Source organism: Brachyhypopomus gauderio, chromosome 1 (assembly GCF_052324685.1).
Source record: "Brachyhypopomus gauderio isolate BG-103 chromosome 1, BGAUD_0.2, whole genome shotgun sequence".
In the NCBI taxonomy this organism is placed as follows: Eukaryota; Metazoa; Chordata; class Actinopteri; order Gymnotiformes; family Hypopomidae; genus Brachyhypopomus; species Brachyhypopomus gauderio.
The window spans coordinates 754479-771012 of record NC_135211.1 but is presented as its reverse complement, the minus strand read 5'-3'; the positions used below and the strand labels follow the sequence as shown (position 1 = coordinate 771012).

The following is a 16534-nucleotide window of genomic DNA, read 5'->3' as shown; positions in this document are numbered from 1 at the left end:
TCTGTGCAGTTAGAACACACACACATACACACACTAGTGATAACTAGGGGGCTGTGGATCACATGCGCCCAGAGCGTTGGGCAGCCCAAGTCCGGCGCCCTGGGAGCAGTTGAGGTTAGGTGCCTTGATCGAGGGCACCTCATTCATGGCCTCAGGTCTGGGAATCGAACCCACGACCCTCCGGTCACAAGACCAGTTCCCTACCACCAGGCCATGACTGCCCCATCGTAATCAACCAAGATAAAGAGAGTATTGGTGTATGACCGTGAACGATTATGGAATCTACGCACTTTCAGCGACTTCGACTTCATAACCCAAGACGTACAGGAATGGTTGCATAGCTTCAGAGTACTATGGAAAGACGCAGTGGCCTACGGAGCCTTGGACTCATCCAGCGTCATGAGCCGACAGAGATGCAGGCGGAGTCGGAGCATCCATAAGCAGAAGCGGGGCTAACAGCTAAGCTAAAAGCAAATCCCTACAGATCATCACTTCCATCTGTCTTTCTCTCCAACGTTCAAACTGGAAGGGATTCCAGTTCCGCAGTGCAGGTCTTAAGTAGACGTGGGCACACCTTGTCCGGGCCTGCTGCTTTCCTGGAGTGGAGTTTCCTCAGTTGTCCCCTCACCTGGTCTGCAGTGATGTGTGGGGGGCTCTGTGATGAGATGGGGGTGGAGGAGGAGGAGGCTACTGTAATAAGTGATGGGAGGTGTGTTTAGGGCAGAGGGAGATATGGCTGGAGTGAGGGAGAGGGTGGGGGAGACATGTGCTGATTGAAGCGGTTCAAGAAGATGTTCATTTCATTGGCCTCCTCAACAGTCCCTCCTATGACTCTGGTCTTTGAGTTTGTGACCAGTGATGGTCTTAACACCTTTCCAGACCTCCCTCATGTTGTTCTCCTCAAGCTTTTGCTCCACCTTTCTCCTATAGCTGTCCTTGGCTTCCCTCACACATTTCACCTCCTGCTGGGCTGCTTTCATCGCCCCCTTGTCCCTGCTCCGGAATAGTCATTCATGTAGGGGCCAACGATATACGTCTGCGGCAGTCATAAGTGACTAGGGCTAATATAAAAGAGGTGATTAAACTGGCCCAGACAATGTCCGATGCCGTAATCTGCTCTGGCCCCATCCCAATGCGGCGCGGCGATGAGCAATACAGCAGGCTCACGTCGTTAAACCGCTGGATGTCCAAGTGGTGCTCCGAAAATCAAGTGGGCTTTATTGATAATTGGAAAGAGTTCGAGGGCAAGCCTGATCTTTTAGGCAGGGACGGTGTCCACCCCACCTGGGATGGCGCTGCCCTGTTATCCTGCAGCATAGCCCATAGTCTGTTAGTTAGTGGGCAGAATAGTACTAGGAGCTGCTGACTAACCAGAGTCGCGACCAGGCCGCAGACTAACGGGCTAAACCTGTCTGCGAGCTGCCTAGAGGCGTCACCAAGATCCCATAGGATTGAGACTGTGTCTGTGCCCCGGGTTAAACTAAATCATAAGAAAATAGTCCGTCCTAAGTTTTTAACTAATATTCAGACTTCACATCCAATTATTACCTATATGACCGATCTGAAAATCGGATTAATCAATATTCGATCGCTCAACTCAAAAGCAGTTTTTGTAAATGAACTTATAACTCACCAGAAAATTGATATTCTGTGTCTAACTGAAACGTGGATTCAATCTGGTGATTATTTAACTTTAAACGAAGCCACTCCTGTGGGATATAGTTATATACATAGATCTAGATTGTCAGGCAGAGGAGGAGGAATATGTATAATCTATCGTGATTGTTTAGAAATTCATCAGAAATACCTAGACATCTCAAACTCATTTGAGATGCAGTCTATTAATGTAATTAGTCCATCTGAAAATAAAAGTACATTTTCCCTAACTAATTATAGACCAATTTCGAACACATCATTTATATCTAAGATCATAGAAAAAGCTGTTGCCCAGCAATTATGCCTATATCTGCATAGGAATCACATATTTGAAAAGTTCCAATCTGGCTTTAGGCCCTATCACAGTACTGAAACAGCATTAGTCAAAGTAACAAATGATCTCCTCCTTGCTTCAGATCAAGGCTATGTATCACTGTTAGTGCTTCTCGATCTTAGTGCAGCTTTTGACACAATTGATCATAGGATCTTGCTAAAGCAGTTAGAATGCTGGGTTGGAGTCTCAGGCACAGCCCTTTCATGGTTTTACTCTTACTTGACAAATCGCCATCAGTTTGTAGAGCTCAATAATATTCCATCCAAACGTACAATAGTTAAATATGGGGTCCCGCAAGGCTCCATCTTAGGACCACTATTATTTACATTATATATGCTACAACTGGGCACAGTTATAAACAAACATGGTGTCAATTTTCACTGCTATGCAGATGACACTCAACTTTACATATCAGCCAAGCCTGATGACAAACTCAGTTTAGGAAAAATTGAGGCCTGTGTAAGAGATATTAAATGCTGGATGTCTCTAAACTTCCTCCAACTAAATGAGGACAAAACAGAAGTTCTCCTTGTGGGCCCTAAGGCCGCAAGACAAAAAAATTCCAGATCAAATGCTTAATCTTGCAGACTATCCCATTACACCTGGCACAGTAGCCAAAAACCTAGGCGTCATACTCGACTCCGACCTATCATTTGATAAATACATAGATAATACTACTAGGATAGCTTTTCTACATCTCCGCAACATTGCCAAATTAAGAAATGCATTATCACAGGATGATGCAGAAAAATTGGTGCACGCCTTTGTTAGCTCTAGATTAGACTACTGCAATGCACTACTGTCAGGATGTTCAAATAGGAATCTAAATAAACTTCAAATAGTTCAAAATGCCACAGCCAGAGTTCTGACCAGAACTAGAAAATTTCAACATATTAGACCAGTCCTATCAGCTCTGCATTGGTTCCCAGTTAAATTCCGTATTGATTTTAAAATTCTATTATTAACATATAAAGCACTGCACGGGCTTGCTCCTGAATACCTCCAGGAACTTATTTCCTACTATGAACCCCCACGTCCACTAAGATCACAGGGTGCTGGTCTTTTATTATTTCCACAAATTAATAAGGTAAGCAGGGGGAAAAGCCTTTTCTTATAAGGCCCCCCAGCTTTGGAACAACCTTCCAAAATTCGTACGGGACTCTGACACAGTCACAATCTTTAAGTCTAGGTTGAAAACCCACCTATTTGGTTTAGCGTTTGATAATTAACATCCCCCCTTAGATAAAGGTACAGATCCAGGGGTTCATAGACGAAGGGTCTTATGGTAGACTGGGGCGCTGGTGCTGTCGTCCTGTCACTGCTCGTGGTCACTCAAGTTTGTTGACAGGGCAGTGGATGGATGCCATTGTCTCAGAATGCCCCCAAGCCTATGTTACCTTCTGGTTCTGCCTTTTTAGCTAGGCTGTAATAGTTTAACTTAATGCCGGAGTTGCTGCCACACTCCAGAAATGTGTTTAATTTCATCTGTCCTGTATATGTCCTCATACTGAGCTAATTTCCCTGTTTTATTTTCTCCACATGGCTGCCCGCCTGCTCGAGGAAAAATGAGATGAGGAGAGACAAGCGATCCATCCAGTGCCAGCCACCTACTGCCAGACTGGATGAGCCTACACCATGATGGACATTATTACATCTTTTCCTTTTCTTCATTTCTTTCTGTCTAAATTGTTGTTGTTGTCATGGTGACCGGTGTTGGCCAGAGGAGGATGGGCTCCCCCCCTGAGTCTTGGTTCCTCTCAAGGTTTCTTCCTCATGCAAAAAACTAGGGAGTTTTTCCTTGCCACTGTCGCCCTTGGCTTGCTCACTGGGGGCTAGGACTCGGAATGGATCTTCTCACATACCTTGGCTGCATCTGCTGTCGGAGGAATGTACACGATCACGGTGAACACGTGTCTGAACTCCCTCGGCAGGTAGTATGGCCGCATGCTAACCACTAGCAACTCCTAAGTCCTAACAACAGAAGACCGTCTTTACAGTGATGTGTCCAGGGTTACACCAGCAGTTGTTGACATAAATGATGAGCCCCCCACCTTTGCTTTTTCCGCAAGCTTTAGTGTCCCTGTCTGCTCGCACAGAAGTGAAACCTCACAGGTCCACGTTAGTATCCGGTACGAGTTGGGTTAGCCATGTCTCCGTAAATATAAACAAGCTGCACTCACGGTAAATCTGCTGGTTGTTCAGTGCGGACAGCTCGTCGATCTTGTTCGGCAGCGAGTTCACGTTCTGTCAGGGCTGGGTCCAGGACCATCCCTCCTGTCGCCACCAGAGGGAACCCACGAGCAAATACTCGTGGTAGTGTCAGGGCTAGGTCCAGGACCATCCCTCCTATCGCCACTGGAGGGAACCCACGAGCAAATACTCGTGGGAGACGCAATCAGCGGTGAGGACCTGCAGCTGTGCCTTCCCCTATTTAATGGGCACGGTTGCAGTGCCTCACTGCTGAGTTGTTTGTTGCCTCTCGCTCTTGCAGCCAGCCTTATACATGGTTATTGAGCAGTCATTTCTCTCTCTCTCTCTCTCTCTCTCTCTCTCTCTCTCTCTCTCTCTCTCTACTGTTTTTCAAGGTCTCTTCTCCTGCACCCTTTCTGGCCTTTTTCAAGTTTTCCCCAAGCTGTTTCTTCTCTATATGTTTAGTTTTTGTTCTTTTGTTTTCAGCCAGCTCCCTTCCCTGGCTTGTATTTATTTTGTTCGTTTGTGCTCCCTTCTTGATCACGACACGTTGAGTGGTTTTCCTCCGTGTGCTTTTGTTTTCAGCTAGCTCCCTTCCCTGGCTAGTTTTTATTTTGTTCGTTTGTGCTCCTTTTTATCACGACACGTCGAGTGGTTTCCTTCATGTTTTTTTTGTTTTCTGAGTTTTTACTCAGTTTTCTTTTTCCGCGTTTTCCGCGGCGAACGTAAAATGGACACAGATTCAGTGTTATATCGCCGGTGGATGGCGCCAGAGCTAGCGAACTAGTAACGTATTGAATCATATATGTGGATCTGAGGTAAATAAACTGGATTTTTTTTTCGGCGTGAGATATCGGAAGTGTGGCGTGAGAGCGTGTGAAAACGGTCAAATGCGTGTGTCTCACGCTCAATGCGTGAGAGTTGGCAACCCTGGGTTAGACTACCAAGATGCCACACTGCTAATTTTACTTTGTCTTTGTTTATATTGACTGTAGCATAATGTTGTATTGGATGACTGAATACCTAACTAGCAAAGAGAGAAAACCGTCATTTTATTATTGACTTTTAATATGGTAACATAATTTGCTTAAACAGGTTAGGCTAGGCTAATCAGTGAATTGTGGTTTTAGAAAATGTTTTTGTTCCTTAAACTAAAGTGTAGGTTAAACTTTTCTGCTACCACTACCTGAATGATGTACATCATTGGAATATGCCTTATGGATTATTATCAAAGACTGTATGAATATTGTGCCCAAAGAGGATTTGGTAGGATGTATAATACTTTTAAACTATAACTTTTTTACAAATGTGACGGAAGGTGTACTTTAATACTTAAGTATTTTTAAAAGCAAGTACTTCAGTACTTTCACTTAAGTAAGATTTTGAACATGCAACTTTCACTTGTATCGGAGTAGCATTTGACCAGTGGTATCTGTACTTTGACTCAAGTAATGAAATTGAGTACTTCGTCCGCCTCTGCACGTTCCCCATGATTACAGATGGAATGGATGGTTTGCAACATCTCCGCTTGTTCGCAAGCTCAGCCTTTAGCTTAGCCCCAGCTTTAGATCCCCTGGGTCTCCTCCTCAGTTCCGCCGGTATGGGGTGTCGTATTCCAGCTCGTCCCATTGTTCTCAGCGCCAGTAGATCTAGAATACCGTGAATGTAGCCTGATGCTGTTTACAGAGACATGGCTAACAGTGTTAGCTCCGGACACGGTTGCCTCTCTGAATGGATTCCACCTCATACGGGCAGACAGGACAGCGGAGAGCGGTAAGAGGAAGGGAGGAGGACTGGCAGTGTTTGTGTTTGTGAATGATAAGAGGGTGTAACTCTGGGCACATCACTATTAAAGAGCAAATCTGTTGCAAAGACATTGAACTGTTAGCCGTTGGCATGAGGCCTTACTATCTCCCTCTGGAGTTCTCGCATACTATCGCGATAGTAGCGTATGTACCCTCATTTGCTGATGCTGAAGCTGCCTGTGAGATCCTGCACACAACTGTGAGCAGGATTCAGACCCAACACCCACAGGCTCTCCTCATCTCAGGAGATTTCAATCACTCATTTCCTTCCTTAACTTTGAGCTCTTCCTTCACCCAGTACGTCACCTGCCACACCAGAGACAATAAAAAACTGGACCTGTTCTATGCCAGTGCAGAGGGGCCATATAACTCTTCACCCCTCCCTCCCCTGGGAAGATCAGATCACAACCTGGTTCATCTCCTGCTTGTGTACAAACCCCTTGTACACAGAGCCAGCTGTCACTTGCACAGTGAAGAAATGGACTACAGAGGCTGAAGAGGCTCTCAAGGACTGTTTCAGCACAACACTGTGGGAGGAACAGTTCCCACCAGGACTGTGCGGTGTTTCTCCAACAACAAACCCTGATATAAAGGCTCTACTGAAGGAGAAGAAGGGGGGTTTTAGATCAGGTGACAAGGAGGAGATGAAGTCTGTGCAGAAGAAGCTGAGAAGGAAGATCATAGAGGGTAAAACCATCTACAGGAGGAAGATGGAGGACCAACTGCAGCAGAGCAACGTCAGCAGAGTCTCAAAACTATTTCAGGCCACAAGAAGTCTGACTCACAGGCAGTGGGGGACCAGAAGTGGGTGAATGAACTCAATCTCTTTTTCAATAAGTTTGATCATTCTCCTGCTCCCCTCACTACACAAACACCGCTGCTGGATTCTCCCTGTCTGGCACTACCAGCACGCTGCCCTCCTCCCACTCCCACACCCACCCTGCTCTCCTCCCACTCCCACACCCACCCTGCTCTCCCCCCACTCCAACACCCACCCTGCCCCCCCCACTCCCACACCCACCCTGCCCCCCCCCACTCCCACACCCACCCTGCTCTCCTCCCACTCCCACACCCACCCTGCCCTCCCCCCACTTCCACACCCACCCTGCCCTCTCCCAACTCCCACACCCACCCTGCCCTCCCCCCCATTCCCACACCCACCCTGCTCTCTCTCACTCTCAGTCACCTCCTGCTGACACAGACTCCAGCACTCAGTCCTCCCACTCCAGTCTGACACTGACAACATCCCAGGTGAGATGTGCACTGAAGAAGATAAAGGTCAGGAAAGCTGTAGGTCCAGATGGCATCAGCTCAAGGCTCCTGAAGACCTGTGCAGATGAGCTGTGCGGAGTGACCCGGTACCTTTTTATTCTCAGCCTGAGGTTAGGGAGAGTCCCACAGCTGTGGAAAACATCCTGCGTGGTACCGGTGCCAAAGACCACACACCCCAAAGACCTCAACAGCTACAGGCCAGTAGCACTAACATCTCACCTTGTCCACCTCCACTCACTCGTGAGTTCATGAATGGACCCACTTCAGTTTGCCTACGAACCTGGCATCAGGGTGTAGGATGCCATCATCCACCTGCTACACATATCTCTGTCCCACCTGGAGACCACTGGGAGCACTGTGAGAATCATGTTCTTTGATTTCTCTAGTGCTTTCAATACCATCCAACCCACACTACTGAAGGACAAGCTGGAGTGCACTGGACTGGACCACCACTTCACCACATGTATTCTGGACTACCTCACTAACCGACCGCAGTACGTGAGGACAAAGGGCTGTCAGTGTGACACTGTTGTCTGCAGCACGGGGGCTCCACAGGGAACAGTTCTTGCTCCCTTCTTGTTCACCCTCTACACTGCAGATTTACAGTACAGTTCTGCCAGCTGCCACCTGCAGAAGTTCTCTGATGACTCTGTTCTACATGTATCTTCTTTTTGTTTTACCCGTGAACTCTGCATCCTTGTTCTATCTCAGACCCACTAGATTATATACAGACCCATTCCAAAAAATTTGAATATCATGGAAAAAATGTTTAATATCCATAATTTCATTCAAAAAGTTTAACTTCCATACATTATAGATTCAGGGCCCATAGTTTAAATGATTTGAATTATTTAATTGTTTATGTTTTACATAATTTGGGATTTCAGTTCATAAAACCCATGAAAAAAGGATTTTAAAAAATTTTATACTGGAGAAATCAGATCAAATTTTGCAGGGCATGAATGTTTTTAACTGAGTGTGACACACTAATCATCTACTAAACTCATAGCACCTGCACAGATTTCCCATGTGCCATTAAATTGCTTCTAAGGTTAATAAGTTGTGGCCACGCATTATTTTTTTTTACAGGCTCCGTACAAAGAGCTGTAACGATACAAAGTCGGAGAGACACGTGCAGATCAAAAGGTCTTTAATCGGAACACAGAAATGTAGAGAAGGGCTGAAGACAGAGAACTCCAGGATCTGGCAGGAGTAAAGGCAGGTGTAATCAGGCAACCAAATCCGTGGGAGCAGTATAGGGAAGAGAAACCAGGACACAAGCAGAAGTCGGAACCAGAACTGTAGTCGTGGAAACGCTTGGTACGCACACATAAGAATGAGGCAATACTTCGCAACTAAGGCAAATGGGCTTAAATAACAGAGGGACAGACATGCAGGTGAAATCAATAATCCGGTGATGATGATCTTATTATGGCTGTTCGGGCTGGGGAAAGTTATGAATTCTGGGTATTTGAGTCCGGTTGGTTGTGTGATGTGACAAGAGCGTGGAAGATGCAGTGATTTAATAAATACCCACAGACATGTGGACAAGCACTCATACGTCCCTTCTTTAAAGTGTTACATTTCTTTTGCAGTTAGTGTTGGAAATATCTTGCATCACAATGTTTTCTTTGTCTCCAGTGTGGTCATTTAATTGTTGGAAATATTTAAAAAGAGAACTAGTGTTTTTAATGCTGTACTCTGAGGGAGTTTATACTTTTAAAGAGGACACAGACCTTTTATAATTAATATGTAGTGTCACTACACCTTAGTGTTTCCATTCAAGAATAAATTCTCAGAAAACTCACCTGAGAATCTCCAGTTTACACTGTGAACTCTTCAGTCCAGTACAGAGCTGCTCTACTCCTGAATCCTGCAGGTCATTGTTATTAATCTGTAGCTGTCTCAGCGAGGAGTTTTCTGTTTGTAGAACTGATGTGAAAGATTTGGAAGACTCTTTAGTGAGACCACAGCCAGACAATCTGCAAAGAAGGAGTAAATACAGTAGAAATTTGCAAAGAATTTTATACCATAATTCAATCAAAGGACACATTGCAAAAAGTAAATATAAAAAGTAAAATATTCATAAATGTGACACGCGGCGGAGCAGGGAAGGATGAGACACGAATCCTTGTTGCAGCGAACGTCACTTTATTAAAGTTGCGCAATACAGCGCACATGAAACAACAAACTGACACTAAACGTGTAGACTTAGACAACGACGAGCACAGGACACTGCGCGAGCGCACATTAAATAGACAAACCACATTAACCCCACGTGATTACGAGACAAGTCACAGGTGAGAGTTATTAATCACACGACATAACCCCAACCACGAATATACACTGACACAGACAAAGCACGTGGACTACGTATACACATGCCCAAAAGGGAGGGGCCGGGGTCCTCAACGTGACAGACGCCCCCTCCAAGGGCACTACCCGTCCCGGGGTGCCAACAGGACCGAGTGCCCCGAACCCACGACGATGGGCGGATCCGACACGCTCAGTCCTGCGTCTGGGAGGTGACTGCCCTTGGCGAAGCGTCCGTCCCGAATCGCCTAGCACACCCCCCCTGGGAAGACCGGGGAAAAAACGTTTGACACATTAAATGGAACGGACACGAACACACACACGGGCACATTAACACATAGAGGAACGAGAGGGAAAAAGGGGTTTGGTAAACATACAGGTAGACTTACAAACACTGGAACAAACATACACGTAACGGGCGCCAGACTACGCGCCAGGAGAAGAGCTAGGAGTGGAGGAAGACTGGGGGCCGCCGGGGCTGCGGCGGACGTGCCAGGTGCAGCGCGCCCGGTGTGGGCGCCTGGAGCAGCGCGTCCGGCGTGGGCGCCCGGAGCAGCGCGGTCGGCGGACTCCCCATACGGGCCACTTGGGGAAACCCCTTTGGTCTCCATGTCCTCTTCTTCCTCGCTCTGGTTCCACTCCATGGACTGCTCTGGGCTGCCACCCCGGGAGCACTCCATCTTCTCCTCTCCAGAGCGAACGAAGGATGGACCCGCCTCTGGTATCCACCTCCCTTTCACAGTCCCAGCCGAACACTCAGAGGGGGGCGGACTACCTTCCTCCCCCGAGTAACGCTCGTTGTCCGTGCACTCCGAAACGCCCGAGTGCACGGACAGAGGACGATCTTCCTCGTCAAACTCCTCCTCCTCACCATAATCGGATGGGTATGTGGAGCGCTCCGACGGCGGGTAGTCGTCCTCCTCGTCCTCCTCCCTCTCCTTCCTGATGGAAGCGGGACCTACGGGCGGAGGGAGGTAGTCCTCTTCTTCGGACTCCTCCTCCTCTCCCCCGTAGTCGATGGTGGACGCATCGTCCAGCGACGGGGGGTAGGCCTCCTCTCCCTCCTCGCCGTAGTAGACGGTGGAGGCGTCGCATAACGATGGAGGGTAGCCTTCCTCTTCGTCCTCCTGCTCCTCCTCCTCGGAGTCCTCAGCCCCGAACTCGCTCTCTGGGGTGGACTGGGTGGCTCCGATGACGCACGAGCCCACCCTCAGAGGCGAGAGGGCGCGGGAAGGAGACGGGTGTAAGTGTCTCCAAATCCTCACAGCGCCCTCGCGGAACAAGTCCGCCCTCTCGGGGTCCAGGCACTCATGAGCCGTGGCCAGCTGAGCAGCGCACACTGGGTCCTGCTCTAGCTGTTCCAGCGTGGGCGTGTTCTCGTGTTGCGGGAAGGAGTCCTTCTCCAGCTCGCCCTCTGCCCCATATAGCTCGGGGACGCTGACCCGTACAGGCGAGAGCTCCCAGGAAGGCGAGGGATGTCTCTCCCGCCACACCCGCACCGCTGTCTTGCGGTACTCCTCCGCCAACTCCGGTATAGCGGTCTCCCGAGCCGCACACAACAGATAGGAGCACTCGGGATCCCGCTTCAGCTGCTCCGGAGTCGGCGTGGAGTTGCGGCGTGGGGGGGAGGAAGACGCGTGGTGGTGCCGCTTGCTGGGCTTCTTGCCCTTCTTGGGCTTTGGCTTGTAGCCTGGCATGACGTTGGGTGTCTCAGTAGGCTCGTCGTTCTGTGACGCGCGGCGGAGCAGGGAAGGATGAGACACGAATCCTTGTTGCAGCGAACGTCACTTTATTAAAGTTGCGCAATACAGCACACATGAAACAACAAACTGACACTAAACGTGTAGACTTAGACAACGACAAGCACAGGACACTGCGCGAGCGCACATTAAATAGACAAACCACATTAACCCCACGTGATTACGAGACAAGTCACAGTTGAGACTTATTAATCACACGACATAACCCCAACCACAAATATGCACTGACGCAGACAAAGCACGTGGACTACGTATACACACGCCCAAAAGGGAGGGGCCGGGGTCCTCAACGTGACAATAAATGCTAAGCTATTTATTTTTTAAATATTAATAATAATAATAATAATAATAAACATTTAATTTAAAAGTGCCTTTCAAGCCACCCGAGGTCACTGCACATAAAGCAAGAACATAAAACCATACAAAAAATTAAAGTAAAAGAAATAAACATCAACAAAATTAAATCATAGTACAGAAGCTCAAGTATATGCCAATTGAAATAAGTGAGTCTTAAGGCCAATTTTGAACATGGAGAACGACGCGCAGGCACGGAGCTCAGGTGGAAGGCCATTCCACAGCTTGGGACCAGCAACACTGAAAGCCCTATCTCCGACAGTAAGCATCTTAGAAAACTGAATTTTAAGTAGATTTGTGTCCGAGGAGCGTAGAGTACGAACTGGAGAGTAAGCATGTATTAAACTACTTAAATAAGAAGGAGCAGTGCCATGTATGGATTTATATACCAGTATCAACAACCTATACTGTATTCGATACTTCACAGGAAGCCAGTGTAGGTGTTTCAATATAGGAGTAATATGAGCCCAAGATATCGAGTGCGTCAAGACCCTCGCAGCTGAATTTTGCACAGCTTGCAAGCGATTCAGTACTCGAGCTGGAAGACCATACAAAATAGCATTGCAATAATCAATTCTGGATGTTACAAATGAGTGAATAACTTTTTCAGCAGCTGTAGTAGAGAGGAAAGGGTGAATCTTCGCAATGCCCCTTAGATGGAAAAAAGCTGTCTTGCATAGATATATGCAAGTTAATATGAGGTTCAAAAGACATGGCAGAGTCAAAAATAACACCCAAGTTTCTGATCTGACTTGATAACGAGACAGAAAGATTCGGGACAGAGAAGACAGCACCAGCTATTTTTTTCATAATTGCTTGTGTAGATATTAACATAACCTCTGACTTGCTCATTTTCAGGCTAAGGAAATTCTCCTTCATCCATACCTGAACATCCGTCAAGCAGTCACTCAAAATAGATGGTGAGGGACTAAGAGTTGGTTTAGTACATAAATAAATCTGAACATCATCAGCATAACAGTAAAATTTCAAACCATGCCTCCTAATGATTTCGCCAAGGGGCGAAGACACAAACTGTTGTCTGTCAGCAAGATAGGACTGAAACCAAGCAAGAGCAGTCCCAGTGATGCCAACCAAATTGCTGAGACAGGACAATAACCGGCCATGATTGACAGTGTCAAATGCAGCCGTTAGATCTAACAGAATAAGCATGTTCATCAGCCCTTGGTCTACAGACAGCAAGAGATCATGGACAACTCTTAGCAACGCAGTCTCAGTACTTTCTTCCTAAAGCCTGACTGAAATACTTCAAACACGTCATTAGATTCAACACGCTCACATAGTTGGGCAGCTACAGATCTTTCCAATAACTTAGCAAGGAAAGGAAGATTAGAGATTGGTCGAAAGTTTGCCAAATCCTCAGGATTTAAACCATTCTTTTTCAGAACAGGTGTTTATTAATTTTATTGATTAATATATCATTATATAGATATAATCACGTTATAATGCGTACGACGCATAAGGTCGAAAACTTGGTTTAGGTTCAGAGAGTTATTAACCAAATCAGAGGAAGGAACTGATTTAGTGACGATGTATGAGCAGATACGTTCTAGAACCGCTATCCGCTATAACTTGGTTGAGTAAATAAGGCTGGTCTCCATGATCTATCGTGATCTCCATTCAAAGAGATGGTGGTTGGTGGTGAGACCTTAAGAAGTCAGATATGTTTGGTTTTGTTGAAAAAATTGGTTTTTTGCTTAGCAATAATATTAGCAATAGTATATTTTGCTCATTAATAAGTGTGATATTAAAATTTTATATGATTGCTGCTTTATGTTTTAAGCTAGATATTTTGAGAAGGGCAATTCAGCTTATTGTTGCATCAGAAAATACAATGGTCTAAGACAAGTGTTAGACTCTTGTGAAGTGTCTGTAAAATATGTTCTACACTGATAAGCTCCACAGAAGGTGACTTGCAACGATTGCCTGTAATGACACCTTATCAGGCTGAGACACTGGGACCATGGAAGAGGACTGAAGGGGTGAAGCAGTAGCATATAAAACTTACATGTTACTAGTAACTTTCAGATCTCTCTGGTGTATATGTTTTGTGTGTGTGAGATCTCCTGAGATATATCTTAGTTATAATAAAGGCCTTTTGATATTGCAATAAATTTGGTCAAGTTAAGAAATGCATTATCACAGGATGATGCAGAAAAATTGGTGCACGCCTATGTTAGCTCCAGATTAGACTACTGTAACTCACTACTGTCAGGATGTTCAAATAGGAATCTACATAAGCTTCAAATAGTTCAAAATGCCGCAGCCAAAGTTCTGACTAGAACTAGAAAATTTCAGCATATTAGACCAGTCCTATCAGCCCTGCATTGGCTCCCAGTTAAATTCCGTATTGATTTTTAAATTCTATTATTAATTTATAAAGCACTGCACAGGCTTGCTCCAGAATACATCCAGGAACTTATTTCCTATTATGAACCCCCACATCCACTAAGATCTGCTGGTCTTTTATTAGTTCCACAAATTAATAAGGTAACAGCAGGGGGAAGAGCCTTTTCTTGTAAGGCCCCCCAGCTTTGGAACAACCTTCCAAAATGCGTCCGGGACTCTGACACAGTCACAATCTTTAAGTCTAGGTTGAAAACTCACTTATTTAGTTTAGAGTTTTATAATTAACATGCCCCCTTAGATTAAGGTACAGATCCAGGGGTTCATAGACGAAGGGTTTTATGGTAGACTGGGGCGCTGCGGCCACCTACTGCCTAACCGGATGCCTACACCATGATGGACACTATTACATCTTTTTCCTTTTCTATATTTCCTTCTGTCTAAATTGTTAGTTGTTGTCATGGTGACCAGTGTCGGCCAGAGGAGGATGGGTTCCCCCCCTGAGTCTTGGTTCCTCTCAAGGTTTCTTCCTCATGCAAAAAACTAGGGAGTTTTTCCTTGCCACTGTCGCCCTTGGCTTGCTCACTGGGGGCTAGGACTCGGCACTTGTAAAGCTGCTTTGTGACAACAACTGTTGTAAAAAGCGCTGTATAAATAAAATTTGATTGATTGATTGATTGAATTTTGCATTCTTGGATATAGATCTGTTTGCAAATTCCAAAGGTGATGCTTTGTAGTTAGGAATGTACAAAGGAAAACAACAAAGGCCATAAACAGAGGCCCTCTGTCCTGGTGAAAGCCATAATTCCTCATACCAAGGCCCTGGTGAGTCTGATAAGAAGTCCTGTGGGCCCAGTGTGTTTTTGGAAGTAATCCCAGGTCATCCAAGTAGGGTGTTGATAGGGTCATTAAAAGGTGAAACTGCAAGAGTGAGTGTGACTAATCTAATTTAACTACTCTACTCTTCATTCTGTATTTAACAAACTAGAACTCTTTCCTGCCACCCGCGTGTTGTGAATCTGTTCCCTGGTGCCAGCTACAGAACTGTAGCTATGCTACACTATGCAACTAGAGTTTGTATTATTTCACAACTTCTTCTTCTTTCGGCAATTCCCATTTAGGGGTTGCCACAGCGGATCAAACTCTTCCATCTGGCCCTGTCCTGAGTGTCCTCCACTGAGACACCAACCACTCTCATATCCTCTACCACTGCATCCATAAACCTCCTCATAGGTCTACCTCTCCTCCTCTTGCCTGGAAGTTCCATCCTCAAGACCCTCCTACCAATATACCTCTCCTCCCTCCTCTGTACATGTCCAAACCATCTCAATCTCGTTTCTCTAACTTTATCTCCAAAACAAGCTACATGTGCTGATCCTTTAATAAACTCATTTCTGATCCTATCCTTCCTCATCACTCCAAATGAGAATCTCAACATCTTCATCTCAGACACCTCCATCTCTCTCACCTGTCTCTTTCTCAGTGCCACTGTCTCCAGTCCATACAACATAGCAGGTCTCACTACTGTCCTATAGATCTTTCCTTTCATTCTAGCTAACACCCTTCTATCACAGATCACCCCAGACACTTTATGCCATCCACACCACCCTGCCTGGACTCTCTTCATTACCTCTTTCACTTCCTCCATTACACTGTACCCTCGACCCTAAGTAGGTAAACTCGTCAACCTTCACCAAATCAACTCCTTGTAACTGGACCTGTCCACCATCTGCCCTCTCATACACACACATGTACTCTGTTTGACTCCTGCTCACTTTCATTCCCCTGCTCTCCAAAGCATATCTCCATCTTTCCAAGCTCACCTCCACCTGCTCCCTACTCTCACTACAGATCACAATGTCATCAGCAAACATCAAAGTCCAAGGGGACTCCTGCCTAACCTCGTCCGTCAGTCTGTCCATGACAATTAGAGAACAGGAAGGGACTCAGGGCTGATCCCTGATGTAGTCCTACCCCCACTTTAAACCCGTCTGTCATTCCTACCGCACATCTCACTGCTGTCACACTGTTCTCATACATATCCTGCACCACCCTCACATACTTTTCTGCTACTCCTGACTTCCTCATACAATACCACAGCTCCTGTCTCGGTACTCTGTCATAAGCTTTCTCCAAGTCAACAAAAACACAATGTAACTCCTTCTGTCCGTCCCTATACTTAACACTCTCAAAGCAAACATAGCATCTGTGGTGCACTTAGCTGGCATGAAATCATACTGCTGCTCACAGATCTCTACCTCTCCTCTAAGCCTAGCTTCCACTACTCTTTCCCAGATTTTCAGGCAGTGACTGATCAACTTTATTCCCCTGTAATTACTACAGCTCTGAACGTCGCCCTTATTCTTGAAAATCGGCACCATTATGCTTCATCTCCACTCCTCAGGCATCCCATTCTTCTTCTGGCTTTCAAGAGAGGCGGTGGCACTTTACCTCTGCTCCTGCACTCCCTCCCTCCTGCCCTGCTC

At 46.2% G+C, this 16534-nt stretch overlaps 1 protein-coding gene across 2 annotated transcripts in view; it reads right to left on the bottom strand.

Moving 5' to 3' along the window:
- LOC143512941 (NACHT, LRR and PYD domains-containing protein 3-like) overlaps positions 1 to 16534 on the bottom strand; it is an 87717-nt gene that overhangs the window by 37480 nt on the left and 33703 nt on the right. For both annotated transcript variants that reach the window (XM_077003901.1, XM_077003815.1), the window contains exon 8: positions 9066 to 9239. In XM_077003901.1, coding sequence (XP_076860016.1) covers positions 9066 to 9239 — 174 coding nt within the window. The remainder of the gene's footprint in view (positions 1 to 9065; positions 9240 to 16534) is intronic.